Source organism: Aulonocara sp. 'chitande type north' Nkhata Bay, linkage group LG17 (assembly GCF_057382095.1).
Source record: "Aulonocara sp. 'chitande type north' Nkhata Bay isolate Kocher_YH1m ecotype deep benthic linkage group LG17, A_spYH_male_GT1.1, whole genome shotgun sequence".
NCBI classification, from domain to species: Eukaryota; Metazoa; Chordata; class Actinopteri; order Cichliformes; family Cichlidae; genus Aulonocara; species Aulonocara sp. 'chitande type north' Nkhata Bay.
Window position 1 is genome coordinate 42,236,519 of NC_141360.1, and position 24,747 is coordinate 42,261,265.

The 24,747-nt window shown below is 44.6% G+C and overlaps 1 protein-coding gene across 3 annotated transcripts in view; it reads left to right on the forward strand.

Annotated features, from left to right (window-relative positions):
• Positions 1-24,747, forward strand: part of LOC147310689 (pleckstrin homology domain-containing family A member 5-like) — a 157,735-nt gene that overhangs the window by 86,775 nt on the left and 46,213 nt on the right. For all 3 annotated transcript variants that reach the window (XM_086268990.1, XM_086268992.1, XM_086268991.1), the window contains 8 exons: positions 2,970-3,074; positions 5,110-5,182; positions 8,940-9,040; positions 9,851-9,966; positions 16,701-17,813; positions 21,487-21,773; positions 22,322-22,560; positions 23,377-23,460. In XM_086268990.1, the coding sequence (XP_086125116.1) occupies positions 2,970-3,074; positions 5,110-5,182; positions 8,940-9,040; positions 9,851-9,966; positions 16,701-17,813; positions 21,487-21,773; positions 22,322-22,560; positions 23,377-23,460 (2,118 nt within the window). The remainder of the gene's footprint in view (positions 1-2,969; positions 3,075-5,109; positions 5,183-8,939; positions 9,041-9,850; positions 9,967-16,700; positions 17,814-21,486; positions 21,774-22,321; positions 22,561-23,376; positions 23,461-24,747) is intronic.

A 24,747-nucleotide genomic window follows, 5' to 3' on the forward strand; every position in this document is an offset into this window, starting at 1 on the left:
CTGGCAGATGTTGAAGGACCTCAGTCGCCTCAAAAAATAGAGACGACTCTGGCCCTTCCTGTAAAGTGCTGTGGTGTTTTTAGCCCAGTCCAGTTTATTGTCAATGTGTACTCCAAGGTATTTATAGTCCTCCACAATGTCCACACTGACCCCCTGGATTGAAACAGGGGTCAAGTGTTTCCTGGTCTTCCTGAAGTCCACGATCAGTTCCTTGGTCTTTGCCACGTTGAGCTGCAGATGATTCTGCTCACACCACGTGACAAAGGAGTCGACCACAGCCCGGTACTCTGTCTCATCATCCCTGCTGATGCATCCAACCACCGCAGAGTCATCAGAAAACTTCTGAAGATGGCAGGTCTCTGTGCAGTGGCTGAAGTCTGTGGTGTAGAGGGTGAAGAGGAAGGGGGAGAGGACAGTCCCCTGTGGTGCCCCTGTGTTGCTAATCACCTTGTCAGACACACACTGTGGGAGACGTACATATTGTGGTCTTCCTGTCAGGTAATCAACAATCCAGGACACCAGAGAAGCATCCACCTGCATCGCTGCTAACTTATCACCCAGGAGGGTCGGCCTGATGGTGTTGAAAGCACTGGAAAAGTCAAAAAACATGACCCTCACAGTGCTCGCCGGCTGGTCCAGATGGGTGTAGACACGATTGAGCAGGTAGATGATGGCGTCCTCTGTTCCGAGACGAGGCTGATAAGCGAACTGAAGGGGATCCAGATGTGGTCTTACTATGGGTCGCAGCTGGTCCAGGATGAGCCTTTCCAGGGTCTTCATGATGTGGGAGGTCAGTGCCACGGGCCTGTAATCCTGGGGGCCACTGGGACGAGGCGTCTTTGGTACAGGGACGAGGCATGATGTCTTCCACATCACCGGGACCCTCTGCAGACTCAGACTCAGCATAAACAGTTTATGAAAGACTCCACACAGCTGGGGGGCACAGGCCTTGAGGACAAGGGGACTCACTCCGTCTGGTCCAGCAGACTTGCCTGAGTGAAGTCTCCTCATTTGCATCTCAACCTGGTATTGAGTGAAGGTGATGGGTGGGGGAGGGGTGTCAGGACTCTCACAGGAGGCAACAGCGCCATGTGAAGAGAGAGGCTGGCACAGTGGTGTGGCTCTGGATTCCAGGCTGACTGCAGGTGAGGTTGTGGGAGCAGACACTGTGGTGTCGAATCTATTGAAAAACAGATTCAACTCGTCGGCTCTATTCTCACCTCCCTCAGCTCCCCTGCTGTTGGTTGGCCTGAATCCAGTGATGGTCTTCATGCCCCTCCACACCTCTCTCATGCTGTTCTGCTGGAGTTTCCACTCCAGCTTCCTCCTGTAATTGTCCTTAGCCTCTCTGATCTTGTCCTTTAGTAACACCTGGACCTTCCTCACCTCCTCTTTGTTGCCCCCTCTGAAAGCCCTCTTCTTGTTGTTGAGGAGGGCTTTGATGTCCTTAGTCACCCACGGCTTGTTATTTGGGTAACAATGAACAGTCTGAGCTGGAACAATGGAGTCGGTGCAGAAAGTTATGTAGCCTGTGATACACTCAGTAAGCCCATTGATGTCCTCGGCGTGAGGCTCACAGAGTGTTTCCCAGTCGGTCACCTCGAAACAGCCCTGTAGTTCCGCTATTGCCTCCTCTGACCACCTCCTAACAGTCCTGGTGGTCACAGGTTCCCTCCTCACAATTGGCACATAGCGGGGGGTGAGGTGAATCAGGTTATGATCTGACCTACCAAGTGGGGGGAGGGAGGAGGAGCTGTATGCATCCTTGACGTTAGCATACAGTAAGTCTAAAGTTTTCTCTCCCCTGGTGGGACAGTCCACATATTGTTTGAATGTTGGTAGTGTATTGTCCAGTGATACATGGTTGAAGTCACCCGAGATCACAATAAAGGCACTCGGGTGCTGAGAGTTTACTGGTCAAAACTATTTATTAAACAAGTAAAACACATTTTTTTAACCACCAAAAAATACACGTTCAAAGCAACACAACAGCGGCCCAATATCAGACAGGACACCGCTCTGTAGAGTGAGCAGTCATAATGAAGCAGTTGGTTTTATTTTGTGGATTCAAGCTGCGCTTCATATTTTTGGCCACCAGATGTCACCAGAGAGGACTGTGTTGAAAAGCTTCGAGTAATGAACCGTTTTTCAATACAAGCTTCAGAAAGCTTCATTTGACCATCACTACACAGGAATGTCACTAGGGGTCCGCAAACAGGTCCGGGGGATCTATATACAGAGACGATGGGTAGTTTAAGCCAGCGATTTCACCTTAAATAGCAGCAGCATAATCACTACAGATCAGCAGCAGGTGGTGGCAATCAGCCCAGGTGAGTGGGCCAAAGGTGAGAGCCCAGTAACAAGCTCCGCCCAGGCAGGCAGGAGACAATGGGGAGGAGAGAGAGAAAGAAAAACACAAACCAAACCTGTAGCCAGTGTGGGCCAGTCAGAGAGACATGGGAGCGTGACACTTTTCTGTCATTTAATTGTTTATTCCTGATCACTCTGTTGTGTGAACGGCCATAAAAGAGGATTTTATCAGTAGGAAAAGCTGTAAAACTTCTGGAAATACAGTCAAACGTCCAAAATGTCTGTTTGTGGTGAGCTGCTGTTAAAACAAGGTAAGAATTACAAACTGCTTCCAGCGCACGCTCAGGCCTGTGAGACTCAGTGAGACACTGAGCCATGACATCTCTGCCATTCAAACACACTTTGTATGTAGTTCATTTTATAGTAATATTTAATACTGAACTGTAAATTTAGTCTTTTTCAAGAAGGCGATTTTCACTGTAACCAGCTCGTAATTTTATAAATTCTGTGTACAGGTCTGCGGGGTTAATTTTTTTGGTGAATTGTTATTAAAACACTGTGTGCATTTAAATGTATCTAATGTTTTCTCTATGCAGCTGTTGTTACATGTTAGGCATCCAAATTCTCTACATTCATCATCTATCAACGTCTTTAAACAGCCTTCTAGGTCTTCCAGAAAAGTCCACAACTTTGGCAAGAGGTCCAACTCAATCAAGAGAAACCCCAATGCCCCAGTGGTGAGGAGCAGCTGGCTTTACAAACAGGTAATGAGGAAGGCTTATCGGACGTCGTTGAATTTGTGGAATTCTGGAACTGGATCTGGTGTCCAGACTGCCACCATATAGATGACTTTGTGTTGTCTCTGAGTGATTTCCAGTCAAAATGTTGCATGATTGTGTTGACTATTTCAGCAGTCAGTGGACCAGCTTAGTTTACCTAATGTAATAAAAATGTAATCATGTATGGGTCTGTACGTATTAAGGAGAATCGTTGCTGTGACCATTACTAAAACCAACTAGCTGATCTACAGCATGGCAGCAGTGATGACTGAGATCCTTGGCTACAGTTCAATTCAACTTTATTTATACAGCGCCAAATCACAACAGTCGCCCGAGGTGCTTAAACACGAGCAGCCACAAGGAGCAGTACCGTCCATGGTGAAGGAGAGTAGAGGCTAAGATCAAGGCAGCACAGAGTAGTTAGCTAACTGTCGCAACTGCTGAAAGGCGTGATGAAGAAAGGGCTGCCTAAGAAGTATCAACAGCTGTCTGTAACTGTGGCCTAATAAAGTGCCAAACAAAGACTCACAGCCTTAGCTGGCTGCTTGAAGATCCTGGAGACAGAAGCCAGGAGAATAAAGTGGATGTTCTCCATTGAACCATCCAAGATTATGCTCAGTGGCACGGGGGAGTATATGAGAACAGCCCCACCAAGGATGGAGTTAGGGCATACTGAAATAACATATGATGCCTCTATTGATTCAGTGATCCACACCACCAGGATATACAGCAATGACATCAGAATATCGTTCAGACCGGAGAAGTGTATTTGGATGGTTGCAAAGAGAGCAAAGGTAGTCAGAAATGAGGTGATTGTACTACCAGAAGGCAACACTGACAACAACTAGAAGTACTTAGGAATTCTACAGGCAAATGGGGATCACAAAGAGGCCGCTAGGAAAGCTGCAACCATTAAAACCTGGCAGTCGGCACCTACGCCCTGCCTGTGTTCAGGTAACCTGCTGGGATAATAAGCTGGCCAAAGGAGGCTGACCACAGATTCCAAATATCTTTTCACAAAGTGACGCTGAAAAACGAGTTCATGCATTTGTTACTTCCAGGCTGGACGACTGTAATCCATTATTATCCTAAAAACTCCCTGAAAAGCCTTCAGCTAATCCAAAATGCTGCAGCAAGAGTCCTGACAGGGACTAGAAAGAGAGCAGATTTCTCCTGTTTTGGCTTCCTGTTAAATCCAGAATGATCAGGCCCCGCCCCTCCCTGAGCCTGGTTCTGCCGGAGGTTGTTTCCTGTTATAAGGGAGTTTTACCTTCTTACTGTTGCCTAAGGACTTGTTCATTGGGGGTCATTTGGTTGTCCCAGCTTTCTCTCTGTTATTGTGGGGACTTTACCTCATAAAATAAAGCAGCTTGAGGAAACTGTTGTGATTTGGCACTGTGTAAATAAAATGAGTTGAATTTTTCAGCTCTGCTGCAGCAAACACTACAGTGACTATGGACAGTTAGTAAATGGGAGTACGGTATTCCTGCTATGTGTCTTCGCCTCACTGCTACACACCACCCTGAATCAGCTTGTGTTTATCACTTTCTTTAAGTGTTGTGCCCCACGGAGCTCTGTAGTGGGTCAGTGTTTGCCTGGTTAGGGGACCTCTCACCATAGCAGTGAAGACTGAATAAAGCTTGATGACCCTCGTCAAGTTTTAGTCAACTCCACCCAGCAAACCCTTTCACTGCAGAGCTGATATCAGTGTGGCCAACGCATTATATTGCTGAAAGTACCAAAGACTTAAAACTTGTCATTGATGCAGTAATTAGGTGCCAGCGTCGGCATCACGAACAGAGCACAGGTCTTTGCTTCAAGCACCCACTGAGGCAAATCTGCCACTGCTTTATGAAGAGATAACAAAGAGGAGGTGATGGAGGCTGTTTAACAGGAAAGGCTGGAGAAGAGCCAGTTCAGACTTGAAGAGGAAGCAAGAGATGAGAACGTGTGTTTGAAAATAATAACGTTCTCTATAATTGTTATATTTTGTCTCACTGATGACCTTTGACTCATTCAGGACAGTACAGGCATGAAGCTGTGGAAGAAGAGGTGGTTCGTCCTGTCTGACATGTGCCTCTTCTACTACCGTGGTGAGGACACACAAACACACATGCATCTCTTCATGTTGGCACTTTAAGAAAAGTTCGAGGCTTGTCAACCGTGTGTACCTTCACACCTGTTTACAAATATCAAGATGTGGAAGATATGCACTGTTTACATACGAGGCCTTTATTTCTGAGTAGTATAGCTGCCTAATGTCGTAATAAATATACAGCAAAGGTTTTGCACACTTGATTGTTATCCGTCACACGGCATCATAATGGTTTTCATTCAGTCTCTGTGATGGAATACTGTCCTCTCAAGATTGATTACAAGCGTGAGTACACCTTTCTTTAGCTCTACTTTCATTTCAAAGAATCAGTCTGTGGTGGTAAAAACGTTGTCATGGCCAGCAACTTCAACACGCTGACATAATCAATCATCCATCCATCCATCCATCCATCTTCATCCGCTTTATCCGAGGCCAGGTCGCGGTAGCAGCAGCCTAAGCAAAGAGGCCCAGACCTCCCTCTCCCCAGCCACCTCCTCCAGCTTATCCGGGGGAATACCAAGGCATTCCCAGGCCAGCCGAGAGATTTAATCTCTCCAGCGTGTCCTGGGTCTGCCCCGGGGCCTCCTCCCGGTGGGACATGCCTGGAACACCTCACCCAGGAGGGGCTCAGGAGGCATCCTTGTCAGATACCCGAACCACCTCAGCTGGCTCCTTTCGATGTGGAGCAGCAGCAGCTCTACTCTGAGCCCCTCCCGGATGGCCGAACTTCTCAATCAATCAATCTTTATTTATAAAGCACTTTTCATACAAAAATGTAGCACAAAGTGCTTTACATGGTTATAACGAAATACATCAACAGTTTTGTTGTACTGTTTTTATTACTTAGAGGTCACGTGTGGTGCAACATCACAAATTTAGAACTGCGTTCATAAAAGCTCCTCTTTCCTCCTTAATGCTTTCTGCACCTTCAGAGGGATTTTTCCATCTCCATAAACTGATGAATCAGCTTCTTCCAGGGTGCGATCGGCAGCTTACACGACAACCCGAGGGGAGAGCTGCATGTTGATTGGCTTTGCTAGCCAGAGAAGAGACATGCACAGCTTTCGGATAATAACGTTTTCTTTTTCCGTTTGCCTCCTTCTGGCTCTGTCGCTTTATTCTAAGGAGCTGCTTCAGGTTGAGATCTTGGAAATGTGGTAAATTATATTCTTTCTGTAAGGGCAAAGATGTTAATCATCCCTCCGACTGCAGAGCTCATCGAGATAAAATAAATTAGTGTATTTACATTTACACTGCCAATTTTGGTATTATCAGAGCGAGGCAGAGACGTCATTTAAAGACTTAAATCATAGTTTTCAGAGGTGCAATTTGATAAGCAGATCTCAGTTTATTCCCAGTGATTAGACATTAACTATTTATAAAGCTCATGTTTTAAGGTAACAGTAAGTTGCCTGTCATGTCAGTTATACCACGTCAGTTATTCTCTGTCAGTCTGCAAATCCATCACCACAAAAAAGCACTAATATAATCCAACAATGAAGTTTTCTTTAATTTCTTTAGAAACATAATGAAATCACTGAGCAGGTGATCTTACAAAGTCGTCCTTTTGGATCTGAGCTCGGTCTTCGACACCATCTCTCACACCCTAGCCTGGTTCCAGTTATGTCTCCTTGACCGCTCCCAGTTTATTCAACTGAAATCATCCCGCTCTCGTCTTTTCCCGGTCACCTCTGGTGTACCCCAAGGCTCAGTCTTAGGCCTTCTTCTCTTCATAATATACATCCTCTTGGTACCATTCTCCACACATTTGATTCCTCCCACCTTCTTCCCTTACAGAATGTCTATCTGAACTAAAATCCTGGTTCAGCTCTAATTTTCTCAAGCTTAATGAGGATAAAACTGAAATCCTCCCTATTGGCACCAAATCCAACCTTTTGAAGGCGAACCATTTCTCTCTCTCTATCGATAACTGCACAGTTTTCCCTTCTCCTCAGGTTAAGAGCCTTGGTCATCCTAGACAGTTCACTATCCTTTAAATCTCACGTCAATAATCTCACCTGCTCTGCCTACTTCCATCTACGCAACATTAACAGATTACATCCTTCTCTTTCCACCCAGCCTACGTCCATCCTTGTCCACAGTCTCGTTATCTCCCGCCTTGACTATTGTAATTCTCTCTTTCATGGTCTCCCCCCAGAATACCTCCATAAGCTTCAACTGGTTCAAAACTCAGCTGCCTGCATTACCCACTGTTTGTTAATCTTGTGCTTTTGTTTCTATTGTTCTTCATTTTGTCTTCGTTCTATTACATGTTTTATTCTATTATTAAGTGTCATTGGTTGTCTTGAAAGGCATTTTTAAATAAAATGTATTATTATTATTATTAAAGTCATCTGTCGAATGAACATCATTTTATCATGCCACCAAATTTCCATTTAAAAACACAAGTATACTTTATCTTGATTAAGATGAACATGACATGGATCCGTGAATTAAATTTCATTCAGCTTTAATTAACTTGGAGTCCAAATTTAGTAAATCTGCCAGATTTAATAGATCCAACCAAAAATTGACACATCCAAAGCATCGTTGTTGTTGTTATAACTACTACAACCCATTTCTTTTTTTATACTAAACTTTCTTCAGTTGTTTGTGTCCCACAAACCACAGAATGAATTAAAAGTTACTATTTAGAAATAACTGTTACTTGTAACATATTTAACATAAAGAGTTTTTAAGTCCCATTTTGAAACATCGAGAACAAGTTTTATTCATCAGTCATTAGCCAATCATAGCCCATAATCGTCTGAAACATAATATGAACAAGATTAAATTTTTATTAAATATGACGATTGACTGAGATCATAAACTCAACAGCAAAGTGTTTACAGAGGTCACATATCGCCTCCTCACTGCTTTCTTACCTGATAACGTTGAGATGTCGGCTCTGTAAGCCAGCTGGAGCCATTCAACATCAGGGACGAGCCAGAACAGCCGCAGCGCCTCGGCTAAAGCAAACAGTAATGCGCGTTGGAGGCTCTGTGGTTTTGTGCCGCAGTGCATGTACTGTGCTGCCTTTAGATCGCATGAAACATGATACTGCACAGAGGTGACAGAATCACAGCTGCAACCATCACAGCTGTTATTGTTCATGAGGCGTCATTCAATTTCATTTGGAGAATTTTGTAATATATATGGCAAAATCAGACATCAGTATATAATGATTAAATATACTGGTATTGCATTCTTCTTCATTTGCCTCACTTGTTTCTCTTACTTCAGCTCTTTACAGCAGGGCACAGATTCACTATGAAAACATCTACTAAATATCTCTAACAGTGACTCCAGGTTTTAAGCCTCGGGAAATATAATTCAAAAAACTGAAAGCACTGGTTATTACTTCGCTGATTCACAAATATCACTGGTTTCCACTAATCCCAACACAACTTCAAGCTGCAGTTAAGGAAGCCATGCTGCAGGGAAGTTTATGTACTTGTACTATGTTGACATCTATCCAACGATGTTCCTTCTTCCAAAGGCTATTTTTCCCTCCTCGTTCTTCCTGGGAATCTTTACAGCTTGATAAACGAATATTTAAATATCAACACTATCTCCTATCATTCTGGGCCATGCGTTTGATTGACACGTACTAATAAGAGCAAACATAACACAAACAGAAGAAGAATATTTTGTACCAGTCTGACCCACAAATCTCCCAGTCTGAAACCTTATTGAATCAGATTGCTGCCATAAATATGTTTCAACCTGCAGACTTTTCTCTTTCGTTGCTGCAGATGAAAAAGAGGATAGCATCCTAGGAAGCATCCTGTTGCCCAGTTTTCACATATCTATGTTGTCGGTGGATGACCACATCAGCAGGAAATATGCCTTTAAGGTAAACACTAGTTACATTTTTTTAAAGGTTTGTCATGTTGTTATTATTATTGATGGCAACAATCCATGCTACTTTGTAACTAACTTTTCATTTTTATTGATTTTTATTTTCATGTGACAGCAATTCAATCCAGTTTTATTTATATAGCACCAAATCACAACAACAGTCGCCTCAAGGCGCTTTATATTGTAAGGTAGACCCTGCAATAATACATAGAGAGAAAACCCAACAATCATATGATCCCCTATGAGCAAGCACTTTGGCAACAGTGGGGAGGAAAAACTCCCTTTTAACAGGAAGAAACCTCCAGCAGAACCAGGCTCAGGGAGGGGCGGGGCCATCTGCTGTGATTGGATGGGGTGGGGTAGGGTTAGGGTATTCACAGGGTTCACAGTGTGCAAGTTATAGATGTAAAAAAGGTAGAAAGTCTCAAAGTTTCACCTTGATGAGGTTAATGTACTGACCCCAAAGGTTTGATCAGAGGTTTGAGACTGAAAGAGGCGTCCATTTGTAGAAATACCCCAACAGATCCCATGTCCTGCCTCGTGCACACACTTGACCACACCAGACTGATATCAAACATTTTACTGTCAGTTTTAGTTGAGCGGCTGTGTCTGAATTTCATGGTTCAAAATGCTAATACATAAAAAAATAGGTTTTTCTCACATAGATGTGTGTATACTTGTACATACACATAGAAAGTTGTGTGTTGGGCAGTTCAGTGTGATACTTGTGATGAAGTCATGATCCAGATTTGGTTCTCGCACTTCTGTTTTATCTTATTACCGCTCTCCCTCTGTCTTCACTCAGGCCACGCACCCCAACATGCGGACATATTACTTCTGCACTGACACAGCCAAAGAGATGGAGTCCTGGATGAAAGTCATGACAGACGCTGCTCTCGTCCACACTGAACCAGTCAGAAGGTTGGTGCTAACCACAGGGATATGTCTGACAGATAAGATGTGTGCAGATGTGAGGTACACACCTACTGTGCAGGGACACAGTTCTACAACGTGGAGTGTTGTTTTATATCCCACGCATCACAGGGGCCTCATTTATGGTGTGTTTTATGGCCTCAAAGTCTAAGGAGCTTGGATGACCTGGATGAACCTTCACAGACATCACAGCCTCTGAAAGGATTGAATCAAGACTTTTATCCTTAACTAGCATGAAGCAACAACATTTGAGCCCAATTTATTGTTTCTGACACCACTAAACGTCCTTTTAGCATTTAAACGCGACTGTCCAGATTCAGCTCCAGGAAGTCAGAGACACGTGCTGTTCTTTTCAGAGCATGAAGTTAGAAGAAAAGGAGTATTTAAAAGAGTCATGCAGGCATGATTTGCAACAGGCAATTCAAAGCTATTTGTGCTGAAAAAAGCATCATTTTGGTAATGTGGCTGTGATAGTCCCTCTAAGAACAGGAAAGCATTAGGAATACCAGGACTCATCAGAATAAGTATGCAGTTGGTGCAGGTGGTTTGCTTGACCATGTATACATGCCGAAACGTTGTTCTGTCCTGTAGTTCTTCCCCGATTTAACTTTTACATCGAATTACTACAAATGACTGGTATTTTGATGCTGCAGAGCAGAACATGGAGTAGCACAGGAAAGGGGAGAAACAGGGCACACGTCCCACAAACGTGTTAGAGCCAGCAGAGTTGGTCTTTGTGTTTTCAGACATTGTTGCACATCATGAAAACTCCAGAGCACACAGAAGCCTCTGCACATCTTTAGTCACTGGTATATCCGTACGACGTCACAGTCGTCTTCGTTCGGCTGCTCCCTTTACGGCTCACCACCATACCCACCCTGTGCTTGTCCTCCTCCACTAGGTCCAGGATTGTTTTCTCTGGGCTCCTTTTTTCTTCCTGCCTGTCAGCTCCATGTTCAACATCCTTCGTCCACTCCCCTCCTCTGCACAAACCATCTCAGCCTTGCCTCGCTAACTTAATCTCCAAACCGCTCAAACTGAGCTTATGCTCTTCATCCTGGTCACTTCCAATGAAAACAACTTTAACTCAGCCTCTCCAAACCACATATCATTGCAGGCCTCACTACCATCACAGATCATCCTTGAACTTTGCCTCTGCTGACTCCACCTGCATCCACTCCCTGCTTCACCTCTCTTGTGCGGTCTGTTGCTGTGGATGGCTCTTCTATCTGTACTATCTCTACGCCTTCTACCCGCGTGTATTTGTCTTGGTTTTACTGTCATTCGTTCCTCTTCTCTCCAGTGCATACCTCCACCTCTCTGGGCTCCACCTCCACCTACTTCCACCTGCTTCTACTCTCACCACAGATCAGAATGTAGTCTTCAAACATAGGAGCAGACGCCTGATGTAATCCCACCTGTACTGTGAACCTGTCACTCCTACCACCGCACTGCTGTCCCACTGGGCTCTCTTGGCACCTTATCAAAGGCTTTCTTTAGATCCAGAAAGACTGTTGACCTTCCCTACTTTTTCTCTTTAAGTGAACATCTTTCTGCAGTGAAGCCGTACTGATGCTTGCTAATCTTCGTCACCGAGCTTCAGCAGCTCTTTCTCATAGTTTCATAGTTTGGTCCATTGGCTTTATCCCTCTGTAGTTTTTGCAAAATAGACCCAGTCCTTGAACCGTACCAGCACACTTCTCCATTTCTTCATCACCCACTTACTTTCCAAAATTGTGTTAAGTAGTCTGGTGAAAAAGTCCACTGCCCTCTTTTTCTCTGCCCTGGGGTATGTCATCTGGATCAACCACCTTTCCACTCTACATCCTCACACTGTCTTTACGTGTTAGCACATTTCTGGACTTAATCAACCGAAGGTGCTGCACATCCTTTCTAGCTCGCGCTCTTCCCTGTCCAGTCAGTATGAGTCCTTTTCCCTTTACTTAGCGCCCAGCCTCACATACAACTCAGTATAAGCTTTTTCCTTTGCCGCTCTCTGTGCTGTATGCCGAGACTCCCAGTACTACTTCTTCCCGACTGTTCTAGCTTTTCTTTGCTAAAGTCTTCTTTTGAGTGCCTTGTTGTACTTACTCGTCTACCTTACAATACAAAGCGCCTTGTGGTGACTGTTGTTGTGATTTGGCGCTGTATAAATAAAATTGAATTGAATTAATCATCAAGTCTCCTTTTTGTCACAATCCTGGGTCTTTTGACCCAGCGTTTTGAGTTTTAGTTTATGTTTAAGCCCTTCTAACTTCATTTTTTATCATGCCTAGGTTGTTATAGTGCTTTGTTATTAGATTCCCCTTGTGTCTTCCACCCATGTTAAGTCTCCTTTGCCCTTCATGTGTTTCATGTCTGTGTCTTACATTTCCTGTTTTATTTTGAAGAGGTCTGGTGTTCCTGTGTTCATCGTGTTCATCTTCACACTTCACACAGTTTGTGAAGAGTGGACCCGGGTGCAGACACTCTAAAACTCAAACTTAACTGATGATGAGCTGTTTATTAAGGCAGACAGAACAGTACAAAATAAAAGAGCAAAAACAAAGCAAACTAAGCAATAACCTAAACTGGGTAAACTAGAAAGGAAGCACGAACTATGAAAAATCCTGGTAAACAGAAAAACAAACAAAACTCTAAACATGGCAATGATGATGAGCATATATATATAGATATATAGATATATATATAGATATATAGATATATATATAGATAGATATATATGAAAACCTGAACGCAGGACTGAATGAGAAGGCACAGACTAAATACACACAGGAGGCTAATGAGAGAAGTGGGAACACAGTGGAAGAGTAAAACTAAACACGATGAACACAGGAACACCAGACCTCTTCAAAATAAAACAGGAAACATAAGACGCAGACATGACAAACTGAACTAGACAACGTAAGACACAGACATGAAGCACATGAAGGGCAAAGGAGACTTAACATGGGTGGAAGACACAAGGGGAATCTAATAACAAAGCACTATAACAACCTAGGCATGATAAAAAAATGAAGTTAGAAAACCTGAAGGGCTTAAACACAAACTAAAACTCAAAACGCTGGGTCAGAAGACCCAGGATCGTGACACTTTTCTTCTGTCCTCGGTCCAGAGGATACACTGAACAACTTCTTGCTAGTTTCCCTTAGCACTACAATGTTGCCAGTCATCTGGTAACTTTTCCTTACCCCCCAGTGCCTGTCTCAACGTCTTCCTGAACTCTGTCCAACAGTCTACTTCCACCACTGCTTTCACCCGAAGCTGGCTGGCTACGTTCTCCCCTGCTGCTAGCTTGCAGTCTCCTCTCTCTTTCAAATTGCACCTCGTGTATATGATGTAGTCCATCTGTGCACCTTCCTCTCTTCCTCTTCTTTCCATGCTAAAATCTACTATTATGTGTCCTTCTGTATTTCTGTCTTTAGCAGCATACTTGCCTAACATCACCTGTTCCCTTCAGCTACATGTCCACTGAAATCTGCTCAAATTACGTTTCCCTCTTCCTCGGGGGACACACTCTACCCCTTTATCTCTGCCAGCCGACAGCTGTGGGGTATAAATCATCCAATTTCCAGCTTCAAACACAACTCATGATGTTGTCCGACACTCTCTTTACCATTACATTAGTCAAGATCAGCCGTACACTATTTCTTTGTCTACGCCATGGTAGAAAAACCTGAACCCACCTCCAATGCCCATGTTCTCCTGTAGACACATATATCTACCTTCCTTCTTTCCTTCTAATCAGCCAGTCATAGTCCCTATGGTCCCTAATCTCACCTCCTCACTCCTGCCTCTCCTTCTGTCTTGTTGCCACCGAACACACCTTCCTCCTTTCCTCTTCCTTTGTCTTCGGCCAACAGTAGCACAGTTTCCACCAGCATCCTGTTAGCCAACAACACTGGAGGTGGTCGTTGTTAACCCAGGCCCCGAACGATCCGGTATGGAAAGCTCATTCTTTGTGATCCGCATGTTTGATTTGGCCAAAATTTCCATCGGATCCCCTTCCTAATAAAACCCTCCTCATTTACCTGGACCGGCACTAGGAATGCACTGGCCTGTGACCCCGTGTGGCTGGGTACTCAGCGTCACATATTGACTTTGAGATGTTTTTCCTGTTCAAAACAATAGTAGAAGATCCATTAGATAACAACTGACATGGCAGCAAAGATGCAGTAATCAGTCTAAGCTCTGACTGAGCTTCAGTGTCTTAGAGTAACGCTGTATGCTGCTCAGGTGTGACACTCGGGACTGTGTGTTATAGCTGGGAACCATCACACTTGGGTAATTTTCCTCAGGTACTTACTGATTAGGTAAACTACCCAATACGTGTCTGTGAAGGTTCTCAGTCATCCAGCTCATCGTAGTCTGAGGAGCTTGGAAAGACAAGCGTCTGGACTTCTTTGAGTTACTTGAAGACGTTTCACCTCTCATCCAAGAAGCTTCTTCAGTTCTAAGGGTCAAATGGTGGAGAGTCCCAGATTTAAACCCAGTGGGAGTTTCCCCCCACAGAGGGACGAAGGACCCCCTGATGATCCTCTACCTAATCACATGAGCCAAGGTGTGAAACCTGGCCCCACCCTATCATGTGATTTCCTGAGGTCAGATGGTCCAGGATGTGAGTGGGCGTCTGAGAAGGGATCTCAAAACTGGATTATAGATGGCAGACAGTTGGTGTCGTAAACCACCGCCTCTGTTCAAAGATGGTCGCTCCACTGACCTCAGGAAATCACATGATAGGGTGGAGCCAGGTTTCACAATGAGCTCACCCGAAACTCTGGCTGATTGGGACCCACACCCGCTTTCACACCTTGGCTCATGTGATTAGGTAGAGGATCATCAGGGGTCCTTTGTCCCTCTGTGGGGGGAAACTCCCACTGGGTTTAAATCTGGGACTCTCCACCATCTGACCCTCGAACTGAAGAAGCTTCTCGGAGGTGAAACATCTTCAAGCAACTCAAAGAAGTCCAGACGCTTTTGTTTCCAAGCTCCTTAGACTACCCAATACGTGCGCTTACTGGTAAGGTTCAGTTACACTAAACAGATTATAATTTATTGACACTTACTGTGGTCCATGTAAGCCAAACCCATCAAGTAGTTGTTGTTATTGTGCCATATAGTTACATTAATCCCTAACATAATGATGATCCAACATATGATTAACCACTCTGTGTTGATATAAATAATATTGTAATGTAACACAGTATACCCGCTCAAAGTCGCGGTTCAGAGTTGGTGGATTTTTCCTTATAATTAAATTCCCACAATTTGGCAGAAACTGCAAATATCTGTCATAATTTTTATGGCTTTTTTGTAGCAATATATAACTTTTCAGGCATTTTAATGCTTAATTAATAAGAGCAAAGAAATTCTTAAATAATTAAATAAATTATAAATTTAAAATATAAATAATTGTAAGTTTTAATTCATTTAAAATTCACAAAATAAGCACGAACATAAATTCAGCATCCATCCATCCATCCATCTTCTTCCACTTTATCCGGGGCCGGGTCGTGGAGGCAGCAGAGAAGCCCAGACCTCCTCCTCCCCTCCTCCAGCTTATCTGGGGGAACACCGAGGCGTTCCCAGGCCAGCCGAGAGATATAATCTCTCCAGCGTGTCCTGGGTCTGCCCCGGGGCCTCTCCTGTAAATTCAGCAAAATTTACATATTAAAATTAGTACTATACACATTTTTAGGACTGTAGAGCGATCACAAAGGAACCGTAGAGGAAAATGAGGAAACGCTCCTGTAGTCTGAGGCGGCTTGTTTCATTCATCTCTCCTTATTGCATCTTTGGCAGGTGGAGTCCAGCATTCCCACATTGGAAAAGTTTATCTTGAGTATTTTGTTGCGTGTTCTTGTGTTTTGATGGCACCCAAATGCATATTCAGGGTTTAAACGATAAAAACTGGCGTTTATAGACATTTTTTGACCACATGCAAAATTTGTGTTTTTTCACTATTCGTGAGTGCTCGGCGAATGAGACCCTCACAGATTCTGTGGATCAACAGTATTACATGTACATGCAGTATTCGTTTGTAATTGAAGGATCAGGTTTTCCAGTCACAGTTTTAGATGTTGAAGAAATGAGCATCTATAAATATGCTGGACCTGAAGATCTAAGCAGCAGGCTTGTGGGGTTCTCCCAAGTTGAAGTGATGGGTAGCTGCTGATGGTGGTCTGAGGAGGTACAAATGACAAACTGATGACAGGATGTGATCTGCAGCAGTTCCAAGTCTTCAGGACTTCTGGACTTAAGCTTCTGCCAGTGTCTTGGTGCCAAATAACACAGCTCGCCTTTAGAGATCTTCCAGATTAGTGGGTGGGGGCTCATCTCTGTCTCATCTCTGATCTGAGTGCTCAAATGTTCTGTGTGATCATGAAAGAAAAAACATTGTGTAGTGCCACCTCCTTAAAAAAACCACACATCAATGCTCGAATCTGTATTATTCTGTATTTGTTCATTGCGATGCTTCATTAAGGCTCTGCTCTAAATAAAGGATACTTTTAAGTAATTAAAGAAACTCCACTGAGCACATACTCCCTGCAGTTTTGCATCATTAGAGGGTTTTTTTGACAAAAATATGAAACTTCTGAGAAATCGTGGACTCGAAAAGGTTGACAGAAGGCGAGAGGAGCTGTCTCACTCACACAGGGATTGTTACAATAAATGTCTTTCCTTATTTTGCTGAATTCCACTTCCTGTTTTTTCTGTCACAGAACGGACAAGTTGAAAGGGGACCAGCGGAGACCTCAAGAGCTGAACAACCTGCTGAACCACAGAGTCCTCACACGGCCCGAGATCCAGAACAACGAACGCAATCGAGAACCTGCGTGTCAACATTCCCTGTCGCAGGTCGACGACAAATGGCAAAAAGATGTTGTGAAACACAATGACCAGAGGGAGCAAGAGTACTACACCTTACAGCGGGAGGGAGAAAGGTACTCTCTGAAGAAAGAGGGCGTGAGCTACATGCTGCAGAAGGATGGAGATAGGTATCTCCTGCACAAGGATGGAGAAAAGTACCTCCTGAGAAAGGATGGGGAGAAATACTCGCTGCAGAAAGATGAAAAAGTGTACACCATTCACAGAGATCTGGAGAAGTGCGGCGTCCGTAAAACGGATGATAAACACGCGGTGACGCCGGCTGAGGAAAAGTACGCACCCTCCAAAGATGGGGAGAAGTATCTGCTCGCAAAAGACGGAGAAAAGTACGCGCTGCAGAAAGTAGGCGACCGACACACGCTCCAGAAAGATGGAAAAAAGTGCCTCTCTCAAAAGGAGGTCAAGAGACAGCTGTCATTAAAGGAAACTGAAAGGTTCAGCACTATGAGGGAGAAGGATAATAAATATGGCACTATACAAGTTATGGACAAATACAACACTATGAAAGAAATTAAGAGATACAGCTCGTTTCGAGAGGGGGATAAATACGCGACTCTGAGGGACGCAGAGAAATGTGCTACGGTTTGTGATAAATACGGCTTTCAGAGAGATCCGAGCACCGACAGGGCTCTGACTAAAATCAACAGCATCAAGCTACAACCAGCCCAGGCTGCCGCCATCGCAGCTGCGGTGTCTGCGTCTCGCCAGAACCAGGCCAACATCAGCGCCCAGAAACCTGCACAGGTCAGTGGCTCAGGGTGTGGGACAGGCGAGCAGCAAAGGGACTGCAGCCCCACAGAGGTGGATGGCAACCTGGCCAGGGTTCCCGTAAAGTCTCCAGCTCCAGTCCAGGAGCCAGAAAAGGGTTTGTCCAGGACCAACTCCATTCAGCAGCTGGAGCACTGGGTCCATCCGCAAAGGAGAGGAATGGACGATAACCCAAAGAGGTGAGCAAAGCAACTTTTCATTCAGTACATTTAAAACTTTAACAAAGAGGGAGGAAAACATTCAAAATACACCGTTGCATAAGTAACATAAGTATAGGCATTGAACCAAACCTCAACATAGAGATTAGCTTCACACGGGATGTGGATGCAGCTCACTTTCTAGCTACTTATTTTAGAAGCTAATCTTTGTACATTCCAGGTGTAACACACTTCACTGCTGAATATACTTTTCTATTTTTCCATTTTGTGGGCTCCAAAGGACTAAATGATTGTGTCGAACTGGGAGTGTTATTTCTAGATCGTAAAGATCAAAGCTCTTAGTGTTTGTCATGCGGTGAATGGCCAGTGACTTTTTCCCACCATCAAGTGCGGGATCTACCAAGATGCTCTGTCCCCACTGCTGTTCTGCATAGGCCTGAACCCCCTCAGTGAGATCATTAACAAGACTGGCTACGGATACCGTCTACGGAAAGCAGCAATCTTGAGCCACCTCCTGTACATGGATGACATCGAGCTGTATGCCAAGAGTGAACGAGACATCGATTCACTGATCCACACCACCAGGATCTACAGCAATGACATCGGGATGTCGTTCGGACTGGAGAATGTAGTCGGATGGTATCAAAGAGAGGGAAGGTAGTCCGAACTGAGGGGATTGAATCTACTTAGCACTTTTAATTCTTATTCTTATTTTTATTTTTATATCTATTTAAGCGTTTATGACAGCATGTTTGCACTGAAGCACCGCAGCAATTTCCTAATGTTGTAAACCTGCTCAACATTTGGCAATAAAACCCTTTCTGATTCTGAACTACCAGAAGGCAACATTGCAGACATAGAGTACTTGGGGATCCCACAGACAAATGGGAACCATGAAGAGGCCACTAGGAAAGCTGCAACCATCTATCAACACCTACACCCTGCCTGTGATCAGGTACCCTGCTGGGATAGTAAGTTGGCCAAAGGAGGAGATAGAAGCCACTGACATGAAGACAAGAAAGCTCCTGACGATGCATGGAGGGTTTCAGGGGTCCATCACAGCAGGCCAGACCCCAGGCTGTGTAAAGATGCCCCAGAGACAATCCAGCACATAACAGCAGGGTGCAAGATGCTAGCAGGCAGGGCATACATGGAACAACATAACCAAGTGGCCGGCATAGTGTACAGGAACATCTGTGCGAGTATAACCTGGAAGTCCCGAGGTCACAATGGGAGACGCCCCCAAGGGTGGTGGAGAATGACCGAGCTAAGATCCTGTGGGACTTCCAGATACAGACGGACAAAATGGTGGTGGCTGACCAACCGGACATAGTGGTGGTAGACAAACAGAAGAAGACGGCCGTAGTGATCGATGTAGCGGTTCCCAATGACAGCAATATCAGGAAGAAGGAACACGAGAAGCTGGAGAAATACCAAGGGCTCAGAGAAGAGCTCGAGAGGATGTGGAGGGTGAAGGTAACGGTGGTCCCCGTGGTAATCGGAGCACTCAATGACTCCCAAGCTAGGTGATGGAGAGAGACGCAGATACAGAGATGGTTCCCTGATTGTAAGTTTTTTCTTGCTTTTTTTTTTTTGTTTAGCCTGTCTTTTCTGGCAGCTTTTGCAATCAGAATTGTAATCAGTAATTTTCCAAGATGAGCTCTACAAATTCACTACAGGCTCCTGTTGTTCACGTGTTATTTTTATCTGTTTATGTATTCATTTCTATCAGTCTTATTTATATTATTACAGTTATGTCTAAGCTGACAGGCGGGAGGTAAAAAAGGAGAAAATACAATAACAGGATAGAGCATGAATACAAAAGCAGTTGATCGCCAACTGCTGGACTTGTAATGGTGACATTATGTTTAGTTTAACTGTTTAATGTTTTGTTGTACAGAAGAGCTTTCTTCCTTTCTACCATGTCATAGTGCTGGGATGGATTCAGGATCAAATTGATCTGTTGTGCATGTGTTCAGTTTGGAGGTTTTCCTAAATGGATTTATCGAGTTAAGGACTGAACAGTAATGTTTAGATAACCTTCTGTGCGCTCACATATTGTGCTGACATATTCTTCCATCCTGACCTTCTTCAGCGTTTCCCTTAGTTGTTTTTAAGGACCATACAGTTGTTTGTAAATTCGAATTAGGAGGAGGCCATTTACCTGGAAAGGGAAAGACCATCTCTGAATGGAGGAGGGGCCTAAGGGTCCATCTGTCACCACCTTACAATGCTGTGATTGCAGCCATTCCCCAACTCTCTGTGAATGGGACTCATGGTTATTGATCAGTGGTTGCTGGTATAAATGAAAGGTGGTGGATTGGCCAGTTGGTCATGATCGACTCTGGGCTGGACCAATTACAGCCGAGGAGGTCGAACTTTAAAGTTGAGGTGAAAAGGAACACGATTTGTGCCGTACTACTTCAGCTAGAAAGTTGCTAATTCAATCATGAAACTGATCAATGATCAGCTGATCGGCTTTTCTCTGCGCCAGAAACAGGAAACCAGCGGAGGTCGGGCTAAACAACAGCAGCACGTTTAGGCTTGATCAGCTGTTGTTAGAATTTATTTAATATTAATTTCTAGTATCAGCTGATGTTTGCTGGAGCCACAGCTGTAAAGCTGCTGGTCATGATGTTGGTTTGGATATGTGGTGAGAGGGAAACATGAAGATGAAACCAGGAGATGTCCTTACTGAATCATCAGAGCTGTGATGGAGAAACAGGTTTACCTTTTAGGTGACATGAATGAGTTGAAGTTATGAACTGTTTCTGAGAGACAAATAACACCAGGATCCTTTTCTAAGCAGCTGACAGCTGGTAACTGTGCAGGGGCGGATCTAGCAAAGTGTTGCCAGGGGGGCAGGTAGGGCATTAACAGGGAGAGGGGGGCACAAAGAAATACTTTTCTTTCTTATTCTCATTTAAAATGTCTCGTTTTTAAAAAATAATTATCTGAATCTTACAACCAAAGTTTTAATCTGATTAAAATGTGTAGAAATCCATTATTGTATTCAGTAAATATTAAGCCTAGTATATATCCTAGTAAGTTATAGTATCCTTTCCTTTGGGAAGGTACCATCTGTGCAGTCTGTAATTCTGCTGAAGAAAGATGTTGAATCTATTTAATTACTGGAGAAAAATAATAGATTTCTGTGCATTTGCTTTATAAGTGCATTAAATTAAAAACGTTTTGTCAATTAAGCATCTTGAGGCCGAGGGTGGGGGAGTGGTTCCCTACTTTTTTCTTTTCTGTTTTTTGCTGGGAGTTGGCAACCCTATTAGTGAGGTATATGTAATTATAAATTAGGTTGTTTTATATTTTTTCTAAGTACTGTTTAGAATAGCAGAATAGGGAGGATGGTGTAGGTTTAAGTTTATTATAAAGGCTTTATGGCTTTTCCTATAATACCATGGTGGGCCGGTCACTAGTCAAAATGCTGATTTTTTTTGTCCCAGTCCAGCCCTGATGTTTCTCCCACTGAAAACGTCCAGATGAACAGATGTTACTGTACATCCAGCACTTTAGTAACAGGTGTCACGAAGTTGACATTTCAGACATGTCAGAAGCTCTGACTTTTTTTGCCGTCTCTCCAAACACTGAATCCAGATACCGAGTGAAGGCCAGCACTCCAGCCTTCCCTGCAGTAGGGACAAACTAAAAGAGCTATATGCATTTTTTTCTTATTTTCCAGTGTTACATCGTACCAGACTTTACCGAGAAACATGCCCAGCCACCGTACCCAGATTGTACCCCGCTACCCTCAGGGGTACCGCACGCTGCCCCGCAACAGCATGATGAGGCCCGAAAGCATTTGCAGTGTGGCAGGCTCGGTATATGACCGGGCCCTCCATCCAGCCTGCACGTCTGCTGTTAGCACAACAGAGAAGAGAAAATCAATGAGGGATGACACAATGTGGCAGCTCTATGAGTGGCAGCAGAGGCAGGCCTTCTCCAGGCAAAGTCTGGCTCAGCCAGCAGGTACACTTTTACAAATAACATCGATTTCTTTTCTGAAGTTGTATAAATGGTACCTATGCCTTTTCTATATTAGTACCCTATGTTTCTTTTTCTTGTTGTTCCCATAAGACTTGTTAGAAAGAACACATGACACAGATGGGCTGCAGCAGACCATGACAGACAGTAACCATCTGTCAGAGAGGATGTGGCTGTGAGGTTGTGAGATGCCTTATTGACAAGTCCATGTTGTCTAAAACAGTATTTCTTTTTTTTAACAAAATGTATGTCATTTAATCAGATGAGCATTTTTTTAGCTAAGAAACATGAGTGGCCATAAAAAACTTTAAAGAGGAACCTCTTGGATGATGTGATGCCTTACGTCCTGTCGGGCAGTTTCAATCATGGCCTGAATGATTGGTTGTGCCAAACACGTTTGCTTTTCCAAGAGCAGCTCTGTAGACTCCCTGCATCCTGTCTGCCCTGGATAAGCTGCTCCAGTTGTATAAGCGTTAAATGTTCTGGTAAGCCAACAGTGACACGTTCTCCTGTGTTGTTGTTTGTGCTTCCAGGTGTGGGTCATTACGGCACGCTGCCCAGCATTAAGACCATGGGCAACATCTCCCAACATGCCGTGGCGCACTCCATTCCCACTTCCCCATCTCATGGCTCTCTGGCTCTGTACAGCACATTCTCCCCTTCTCGTCAGCAGGTTGCTCAAAATCATAGTAGCTCCCACTCTGAGGTTTCTTCGCCCATATTAAGGGGGGACGTGACTCTTGATCGCCGGCACAGGACACACCTTGCGAAGGTAACGGTCATGGCACAGGAATTCCATTTAAATATTAAGCTTTCATCATGCAGGACGTTCAATACAAAACAAAGGTATACCAAAATCCAATGCTCTGGGGTGTGGCTGCTAAACTGTAGCAGAGGCTACTTGGTTTAAACAGTAATAAGTACATGAAGAGTGAAGCTGTTTTGCTCGGTCCATTCTTGGCATTAACGTGGACTGGCTTTAGGGTGTTCCTGAAGAGATGGTAGGTATAAGCAGCACTACAGGAGCATTAACAAACCATATGACCGGTATGACTCGGACAGAGAGATACATAAACAGGGCTGTGAAAGCTAAAAGGCAGGAGGAAAAAATCAGAAAGAAAAAGGAAAGCGGGAGAAAATGCATGTGTGTTTGTCATGAAATGTGCTTGATAGAGAGGGTGAGAAGCTCCAGCTCTTCTGGGGAAATAACAAGACATTCCCAAGCCAGCCAAGAGATGTAATTTTTGTAGCATGTCATGGGTGTGTCCCAGAGCTTCCTCCCACTGGGATATGCCTGGAAAACCTCACGTAGGAGCCCCTCAGGAGTCATCCTTGTCAGATGCCTGAACCACTTCAGCTGGCTTCTTCTGATATGGAGGAATATAAAGATGTTTTGATTTCAGAAATATACAAGAGAAAAGAGGAGCGACCAAAACCTTTGGAAAAACTGAAAAGCTCACGTCTGACGTTTGTCAACATCTACAGTTTACAGGGGTTTCATACAGCTGAGCAAATATCTCATAGCTATATGTGACAGAGAGTAGGAACACTGCCTTAAGTGAATGTGATGAACTCTGTCCTCTTCTAGTACGGATACACAGCTGATCGACGATCCATTGCAGTTGGCATCCCATCTCAGACTATCACTCCACAGTCTCTGCAGGGCAAGACGGTAAGCAGCACCATGACATTCACCGTGTGCTCCGCCTCCACTGTTAAAGAAGAGTGACATCTGTGTTTTGGTTTGATCAACTATAAAATGTTGATGGTTAAACATTTTGCACTGGTTTCTACACAGTGGTGTGTTGTTTTATTTTAATCTGTGCCAGTCACATCGAGTCTTTGTACATCACACCATAAATAGCAACCAAATGAAGAGCTCACTGGCGAGTAAGCCTCCGGTAAAGTCATTAGGTCAACGACAGCCACAATTCCAGGAACTTCATTTTTTAATGTCCAGCAGAACGTGTGTGAGTGAGCGCGTGTGTGCGTGTGAGTGTGTGTGTGTGTGTGGTGAGTGAGTGAGTGCGTGTGTGTGAGTGAGTGTGTGTGTGTGTGTGGTGAGTGAGTGAGTGCGTGTGAGTGAGCGCGTGTGTGCGTGTGAGTGTGTGTGCGTGCGTGTGTTTGTCTGTGTGCGCGCGCGTTCGTGTGTGTGCGTGTGAGTGTGTGTGTGTGGTGAGTGAGTGCGTGTGAGTGAGTGTGTGTGTTTGTGTGTGTGCGCGCGCGTTCGTGTGTGTGTGTGTGTGTGTGTGGTGAGTGAGTGAGTGCGTGTGAGTGCGTGTGTGTGTGTGGTGAGTGAGTGCGTGTGAGTGAGTGAGTGTGTGTGTGTGTGGTGAGTGAGTGCGTGTGTGTGAGTGAGTGTGTGTGTGTGTGGTGAGTGAGTGTGTGTGTGTGTGGTGAGTGAGTGCGTGTGTGTGAGTGAGTGTGTGTGCGTGTGTTTGTGTGTGTGCGCACGCGTTCATGTGTGTGTGTGTGCGTGTGAGTGAGTGAGCATGTGTGCGTGTGAGTGAGTGAGCGTGTGTGTGGTGAGTGAGTGAGCGTGTGTGCGTGTGAGTGAGCGTGTGTGTGTGTGGTGAGTGAGTGTGTTTGTGTGTGCGCGCGCGTTTGTGTGTGTGCGTGTGAGTGTGTGTGTGGTGAGTGAGTGAGTGCGTGTGTGTGAGTGAGTGTGTGTGTGTGTGTTTGTGTGTGTGCGCACGCGTTCGTGTGTGTGTGTGCGTGTGAGTGAGCGTGTGTGTGGTGAGTGAGTGTGTTTGTGTGTGCGCGCGCGTTTGTGTGTGTGTGTGGTGAGTGTGTGTGTGGTGAGTGAGTGAGTGCGTGTGAGTGAGTGAGTGCGTGTGTGTGAGTGAGTGAGTGTGTGTGAGTGAGTGTGTGTGTGTGTGTGGTGAGTGAGTGAGTGTGTGTGAGTGAGTGTGTGTGTGTGTGTGGTGAGTGAGTGCGTGTGTGTGAGTGAGTGTGTGGG